The following is an 8,731-nucleotide window of genomic DNA, read 5'->3' as shown; positions in this document are numbered from 1 at the left end:
TCTCAAAATGTATTTGCTGCATACGGTATGTGTTTTGGATAGGGATGCAACGATACCAGTATCGGAGCCGATAGTGGGCATTTTCACTCGTACTCATGAAAATGCGCCGATACGGGTGCTTTAAATTTATAAATAGATTTGGCTGCCGTAAAGCCCCGCGCTTGCTGGGGACCTCACGGCAGCCTTGTGGGGACTTCACAGTGGCTGATTACAGTGCCAGTCCAGACCCACATCTCTTCCTTCCCACCACCCTCACAGCCATGGTGAGACCCGCTGCCCGCACCCGGTGGTATTCTGCATTGCTTTTATAATGGGTTGCTGGGATTTTTAGTCCTCTAGCTGGTGGTATTCTGCATTGCTGTATAAAGGATTGCTGAGATTTGTAGTTCCTGAACAGCCAGGAGTCAGTGGCAGAACTACCAGGGTGGCTGCTTATGCCGCTGTGACTGAGCCCTGGTGCTCCACCACTGTCCGAAAATCCATTAGTCTGTAATGTTTCATAAAAATTGTCACTTGACACAAATAAAATGTATCGATAATTTGGTATCAGCGAAAAAGTATCAGTACTTGGTGTGGAAAAAATATCAGTGCATCCCTAGTTTTGGATTAGACATTCAGAAAGTATTGATTGCACAGACTACTAAGTGACAATTTTCAGAAGCTCAGCAATGAGTGTACATAATTCTCACAGGGCAAAGGTACTTTACAGCAGGAGTAGGCAAACTACAGCCCTCCAGCTGTGCTGCAGCTACAAATCCCATGAGGCATTGCAAGACTCTGACAGTCACAATCATGACTCCCAGAGGTTTCACCACAGCTGGAGAGCCGGAGTTTGCCTACCCCTGATTCACAGTGCATCTCTAATTGTGGATAGCGCAAGGAATGGTTTAACCCCCTGTTGGCTTTCTTTCTTTTTTTCCTCTCTGCCTGGGCCCTATTGAGATTTCCTCCTCCATGACTGGAGACATTGCAAGCAGTAAGAGGAAATTTCTCCAAAGTAATGGGACAGCTAACAGTTGTCACTGAAATCGGTGTCCCAATTGGAAGAAATTTCCCTCACCCCCTTGTTTTGGTGACAAGTATAACAGTTTGAATTCCCATCACTTTCTGTCCAAATCAACACATTCTCTAGGACAAATCGAGAGGGTGAATCTTCCCTGTGGCGAAATAGATTGTAGTAAAAATACCTAACAGGTACTTCTAACCTTTTCATACTCAAACAAAAAAAAGTATTTGCTGGACCTACATTTTAATTGTGGGTTAACACATTAAAGCAGAAGGAGAGTATCTTAAAAAAAATAAAAAGTACCCCCAGGACCTTTTTAGCTATATATTCCTGTTATGCAGAGCATATTAGTACATTATGGCAGACTTACCTGCCAAAGCGATCCCCTCCTGCTCTGCGCTCCTCCTTTGCTGGCGCTGCCATCTTCTTTTGGGTTTCAAGTTTGCAGCTGCTTGATTGGATGGGCCCCCTATGATGTAACTTCCACGCATGCACATGGGAGGTACTTCGTCTTGGCATGCCAAGCCTTTTGCTCTGAGCTGCGCATGCGCGGTTCAGCGTCCAGTGAAAAAACAATTGCTGACAAATATGGCAGAAGAGACTTGTACATTCTCTTCAGCTATAGAAATTATTTATTTTTTATAAACTTAGCTTCCACGTAAGATTAAAAGCATCCACAGTGATGTCATGCCCCACTTTTGAGGTTACATATCCATCATGACTAAGCCATACTTAGGAAGTCATCACACCTCTTATAGTAACTGACAAACAGTGCTCCCTGGGGTGTCAAGGTGATACAGGGAGAAAAAAACGCAGAAGGAGCAATGGAGACAGTCATACTGTTTTATCAACCCTAGTTAAATAATTTAACAAGAACATTTGAAACTAGTCATGCTGTAGTGTTTTATTTTATCAGGTTAATGCATGGGTGATAAAAAAGATACGGCGTTAGAGCTTGTTTATTAGATAGGGATGTGCAGCAGTATGAATGGCCTGAGGATTGTTGGCAGGAGAAGCGAGGATGTTTCATGAGGGTTGCAGACTTGGCAACTTTGGAAAGCTGCTTCCTTTTAATTTAGGAATGTATTTCCTGATATGGACAATATGCCTGAGTTCTGCTTTCTTTCTATAATGGTGAATATGGAGCCAGATCTTATTCTAAAAATGCTTATTTCCAAGCAATGTTTATGGTTATTTCAATAGTAAATTGTAAATCTTATTTATGATAAAAATGGTGTGTTTGTCATTTCTTTTCATGTTGTATGGAACTGTTTTATCACCAAAAGAGTGATAAAACTCAGAGGTTTATCAGGCAGTTAAACTATGTCTTCAGGAAATAGCAAAGCTGGATATAAGTGAGGTCTGCACGCAAAGCCTGGCGCACCCCAAGTAAAATCTAAAGCTGTTACAGTCTCACTATGCAATCTCTGTATTGATTAAACGTCGACAGTGTTGTTTTTTTACCCATGAAAATAGAAACGTGTAAATACAGAGTCTTAGGCCCCATTCGCACTTTCCCTAACCAAGTGGAGGGAAATGTTGTGGTACTGAACTCTGTTGTGTATTTTATTGCTGCAGCATGCCATTTAATGTAATTCTCTCTTCTCTCTCCCTCCCCTCTTTCTTTAGTTTTTTTTATTAAATAGAAACATGGTACTAAAAGGAAACTGCTTTACTCCTGAAGGGGAATTTTGACTGATCACCACAGATTTTAATAAAGCGAAACATTGATCGGAACCTTGAAGAATGGCAGCTGGTCCACCTCAAAGTGGAGGAGCTGCAGGGCCATTAGGACCTCCTGCGATGGCTAGCCAGTGGAACCCTGCATCCTATGCTGTAGCTGTTTGGGAATGGCAAGATGAACTTGGCAAGTGGAGGCCGTACAGCAGTAAAGTGAGCACTTATATAGAGCAATGTATGCAATCTTATCAGCAGCAGAAGAATACTCGGGCTCTTGCAAACAGTAGGAGTATCTCCCTTGGACAAGTTGACCCTAAATTAGCTCCGTACGTAATAGACATTGCAACGCTGGCACAGTTTCGACAAGACACAGGTGAGTCTATGGCATTTAATTTTACTGTTAATTTTGTTAGATTTGTGATGATTGTGTTACTTATTGGTATGTATTTTGTCGTTGGCGATCCTTTAAACAAACCTTTACTTTTCCCATAGAGAGGGAGGCCACTGCCTTACCTTAATGCCATTCCCTTTGCTGCCCCAACACTCGATTCAACCATCAAAGAAGCTTGCATGTAACCCCTTCCTTACACCTGGCAACTGAATGGAGTTTTGGTGGAGTGAAAGAAATGGTGACTATTAGCTGCTGCTTGGGAGAATATTAAACTTAACCTGTTGGTTTGCCCAGCACAGGGTGTCAGAGGATAATTAAGTGATGGCAGATCTCCCCCTTGGGGACAGAGAGAGAGCAACATTTCTTTCATTTTTGATGACGTGTTAAAGATTTAAACTTGCATGTGATTTGTATTGCTATGTCTTCCTATCTTGAAGTCACCTGTTCCCATTTTTTTCATGTCCTGGTATCACAGGGACAGGAGAAGAGGTGAAATCTCTCAATGTGATAGCACACAGCAAATGGGCAATTTTAACCATTACCTACTGCAAGGCTCAAAATTTCAGCCCCTGAGCTACTAGCCAGGCCTTAAGAGTTACTCGCCACCAGTTCACCCCCCACTTGTCCTGCCGGCGGCTCCCCCTCCCCAGATGAATTTCCACTAGCCATCACGCAATGTTCACTCGCCAATTGCGAGTGGAAATTTTGAGCCCTGCCTACTGTATCTTAAACAAACATAAAAGTGTCTGGAACTGGGGTTTATTGGCATGTATTGGGGTAGATTATAGCAGTAGCAAGGGAATTGATTACTCGGTTGACTCAGTAGTTGGGATTTTGAAGAAAAACACTTTGCAGACAAAAAGTGCAGCTTTTAGAACATTGCAGCTCCAGTGCATTAGAGGGATTGGCACTGGCTAATTCTAATAGTTGTTACATAGTATATACAGAACAGCCTTGTAACCTGAAACACGGATACACTGTGTGAATAGTTCCAGTAGCCATGTTCACCCAAGGTACATGCTTTCTTTTGGAAGAGGGCTGAGTTTTTTTGGGGTTCTTTTTCTCTGCGTAGTAAAATAGCTGTATGCCCTCCCCTTGACCTAATCTTATGTTACTCAATATTTTAGTTGGGAATACCGCACCCGTGTTTTACTAAATTACATGTTTTTGTGTTGTTTGAGCTATTAAATTCACATAAAAAAAGGGAAATGATTATGTACATGGGGAAAGGGTGGGGGTGTCGGTTATGTCTAATTCTTTTGTGTGGAAATGTATAGTATGAGACGTAGGTTCATTTGAGATATATTCAAAGTAGGGTTCTGGAGGCGGCTTAGGGGAGGATGGGGAAAGCAGTATGTCGGAATTACTTAGGCAGTGTTTAAGAATGTAAAAAGTTAAATTGTGTGTGTGTTCATGTGCACTCGCTGTGGGGGTAGTTGGCTGTGGTGTATCTGGGCATGAGCAGGTGTACGGTTTGGTGATTCACCTGTTAACTTAGGGATTTGCTATTCAATATCCTGCCAGAATCTTTGTATAGTCAGACAGGTCAACCACATGTCAAAAGGAGGAGGAAACCTTAATTTACAATGCCAGCAAAGGTTGTGACCACGGGTGAAAAGTTTGTGTGGTAGTTGGTACCATCCAAATTCTTAGGGTTTGGGTTTCATTCCCATTTGATGCATACATGTTTTATTTCTGCATTTGTGGGACCCAGCATGATTTGATAGAGGGTATAAATGACATGCCACAGTGGAGAATCCAAGGTGCAAAGTTTTACTGGGGCTGTAAATTCTCTGCCATATATATGACATTCGGAAGAATTATTAAGAAAATATCTAAGCTTCAGGTTGGACCATAGTGATAATTCTTGAGAATCTAAAGCATCAATAAGGGATTGTCATGAAAGATGCCACGGAGGAAAAATGTTGTGCAGTCAAGTTCTAGTGTGGTTATCAATTTTTCAAAAAGAGGAGAGACATTCCTGGAGGGAATTCAGGGCTGTTCCAGGGGTTGGGGTTGAAGACCATGGATTTGAGGAGAGGTTATGGTGTCTACAAAGTTTGCAAAATGTCTTGAGTGTATTGGCAATAAGCAAATGTTCTTGTAATCGGTTTCGTATGAGTTTCTGATAGATCAAAGGGTAAAAGGTTAGCAGACGTTTTGGAGAACAAACGCTTTAAAATCAGCCTTGCCTTAAATAAAAGTGTGTGTATTTAAGTGAAATGAACCAGTCAGAACCTGTGCACTATGTAAAGCGCTGCGTAAATTGTCGGCACTATATAAATACCTGTAATAAATAATGTACAGCACAGTGTACCTTGTGGGGCAGGATAGAATGCTTAGTGAAGTAATGTGCAGTAAATGCTTAGTGAAGGAATACACACTACAGTGAACCAAGTGGAGCTGTGGACTGTGTAGCATACAGAAAAGAACAGTATACAGGTGCATTGAATAGTGCAATGTGGAGTATAGAATGTATTGCACAGTGTGAAGAGTTGATTAGAGTGGCATGCATGACATTTGATTAGATTTTTTCTACTGTGTGTCAAGGGGGGTAGTCCAGCAACTCATTAAAAACAAAATCTGCTTTTTCCTGTACATAGCTTGGGTTTTTCTTGACTTATTGCATGCATGACTGATTGAGCTTCTTAGCCCTTGGCTTCTTTCTGCCAGTAACCTCCTTTTCTTTATAGGTGTCTATTCATTGTGTTTCACATTACCAGTGGTGAGTTTAACTGCGCAAACACTGTGGTCTCTATTTCTCTTTCTCTCTCTCTCTCTCACTCTCTTACACACATCTATAGACTCAAATTCCACTGAACATAGCTGAACTGTTCTGTCTTGATAATAATGGGGAATTCCTGTCTATATAAAATAGAAAAACAAGTTAAGTCCTATCTCCGAACTACCTATGGGGCAATATGTGCAGTAAGCTTGATCCTTGGAAAACTTTTTTTTGTCAAGCTGGCCATACACTTCGCGTTTTTTCTCCCCCCATTGAGCCCTGTGGTATGGTGCTAGCAGGGCAACTAATCGCCCTAATTTCAGCTGGGTCAGCAAGGCTCAACCAATATTTGAGCAGTGTATGGCCTGCTTTAGACAGAATACTGTCAGTTTACAACTATGCTTATGTACCTGCTTTTCAACAAGGTGACATTTTTATTTTGCCTCATTTATTCAGTTTTACACCTTTTAAATATTAGAGGATGCACATGGTAGTAAGTGTCTTTCAAATTAAACTGATAGGACAGATTTGGGGACAATCCTGCCTTCTCCAAACTCTTTACCCTTTTGTGAATAACCCTGTAAGTGTTCTGTCTTTCACTGTTTTTACTCTGAGTCTGAAGTTCTCTATCCCGATTTTTAATGGCTCAATCCTGCCCCAGTAGTTAAAATGGAACTAAATTCCTCAGGTTTGGGGTGAGCACTCACAATCATACTTGCACATTATCACACACATTCCTCCCAGTTTGCTCTCTTCCAGTGGTGACTGGTCCAGACTCTAGTCACTGCTTTTGGACTCTTCTTCTGGGTCCCACCACAATGAGCACCTGGCACGGTTTGTTTTTTTTCCTCATGTCTCCTTTGCAAATCTAGCTCCTTGCAGATTTTTTACTGCAGGACTTTAGTTCCACTTTGAGCTTTGCACATTTCCTACTCATCATATCAGTACACTTAATGATCATAGAGACCTATTCAATAGACGGTGGATGGGCATAGTTTGGCATTGGGGGCTCCGCTCAATCCCTGGTTCAGGGAAATCGGGTGAAACCAGGATTAAAGGAGTGCACAGAGGAGGCTTTTGAGCCAAAAATGGCTAATAGCAGGCTTCTTGTGGTGAATGCTCTCAGACAATTTTTTTTATATCTATTTTAGAAGATTTAAATGGTTGAATTAAAATATATTATTGCAACACAAGTTTTTTCAGTATTCATCGCTGAGGTACTTTTGCTGACATGCAGTCCTACAATGCTGTACAGAAATTAATTTCATACAATTTTTTTGGGGATACATAGATCTTTCTTTTGGTGGTATTTAATCACCACTAAGGTTTTAATTTTTTACTATATAACAAAAAAGTTTGGAAAAAAAAAGTTTTTCCTACATCATGTTATGAAACATATATTATTACCCCAATTTATTGGTAAAATATAAAAGATGTAGCTCACGGTATACTGAGCTTAGGGTAACGGGAGGACGCTAGTTTGTGTCCTCCCGCTACCCTAAGGAGAACTATGGGGAAAAACACTGACCCCATAGTTCTCCTTTTAACAAATGGAATTCTCACTTTAAGCAATGCTACTGATTTTTTTTTTGTATAGATAAAATCATTTTGATTCCTCTTTCCACCCAGAGCCTTTTCTGTTTTGAGTGTACAAGCAAGGGTTAGGAGTAGGACTGAAAGGGAAAACTGGGTGTGCATTGTCTGTTTTTCTTGTCCATCGACATGGCTTCCATTACTTGGAATTTGATCCTTTAGTTGGGCGTTGTTCACTGCAAATCCCAAGGGACTTTCTGGTATTTTCATCTTCTCTTAAAAGGAATTATGACATGTATATGTCTGGATAGAAACATACCAAGCTACTGCAGAAGTAGTGAAACCCCATCCCAGCACAGAAAACACCTATGATTAACAGACTGTTCTACATTAAATGATACCCATTTATAAAAATAAAAAAAAGTTTACGAAGTGTGGATCAGTTTATACCCCTTGTCCTTTTCTTACAAGTCCACCCAGTTGTGTGTTAGGCCTCATTCACACACAACGCAAGAGCAAAATTGTATATTGCGTATATGTACGTACGTCCGTATATGCGTGAACTATATGCAATCCCAGAATGCATCATTCGTAATCGAAATTCGAATGAACTGTACGTGCGTATTCGCGCACAAACACGCAGAAATACGCTGCCCAGAGGCATCTCGGTTCCATTTCTGTTTTTACGCTACGCAAATATACGCCTCCATATGCAGCTATGTGTATGGAGCCATTTATTTACATATGGTACAATACGCGCATATATGCAGCAGTGTGAATGAGGCCTAAATGTCTTCAGTCTATCCAAGTTTTAGTTTGTTTTTTTTTTTTTCTTTTTGGTTTTCATTTTTTGTTTTATTACATTGGTGTTGACATGTTCCCTGTGCAATAGCCAGGGCTCGAAAAATGCACTCGTCCACTCGTCTGTAACGAGTGGACGCCAGTGCTGGACGAGTAGCTTCCCGACCGGCTGTTGTAATTAAACGGCCGGCCGGGAGCTTTACATTCATTTTAACTCCTTTACGCCGCCCGCGGCGAACCGAGGAGCAGGAGAGCTGCCGCCGGCCAGTGGACTGCATTACCCAGCAGTCACCCTGGCGCAACGGAGGTGTGGCCGTGAGGAGACGGAAGGGGCTTCCGACGTCCAGAGAACACATGAGGTGTGAGGCGACAGAGATCCTGCAGGTACTGTGCCGTGTGTGACACTGTCAGCATATCACTTCTCTTCTTCTCCATCACTGCATGATACAGTACAGAAGTGATGGAGAAGAAGGGGAGTGATATAATGATAGTAGTATCTGTGACTGTGTGTGAGTGTACCCTCCTGCCTCCATAGTACTCCACACTAAAAAATGTATTAACCCTTGCACAGTGCGCCCTGGTTACTATTTAAACC

General features: G+C 41.6%; 1 protein-coding gene across 1 annotated transcript in view; it reads left to right on the top strand.

Annotated features, from left to right (window-relative positions):
• Positions 1 to 2,680: 2,680 nt before the first annotated feature.
• DTX2 (deltex E3 ubiquitin ligase 2) overlaps positions 2,681 to 8,731 on the top strand; it is a 53,454-nt gene continuing 47,403 nt past the window's right edge. The window contains exon 1 of the mRNA XM_018561706.1: positions 2,681 to 3,059. Within this exon, the coding sequence (XP_018417208.1) occupies positions 2,753 to 3,059 (307 nt within the window). The 5' untranslated portion in view covers positions 2,681 to 2,752. The remainder of the gene's footprint in view (positions 3,060 to 8,731) is intronic.

This window comes from Nanorana parkeri, unplaced genomic scaffold, assembly GCF_000935625.1.
Source record: "Nanorana parkeri isolate BGI_ZX_2015 unplaced genomic scaffold, ASM93562v1 scaffold539, whole genome shotgun sequence".
NCBI lineage: Eukaryota > Metazoa > Chordata > Amphibia > Anura > Dicroglossidae > Nanorana > Nanorana parkeri.
This window is presented reverse-complemented; position numbering and strand designations above follow the sequence as displayed.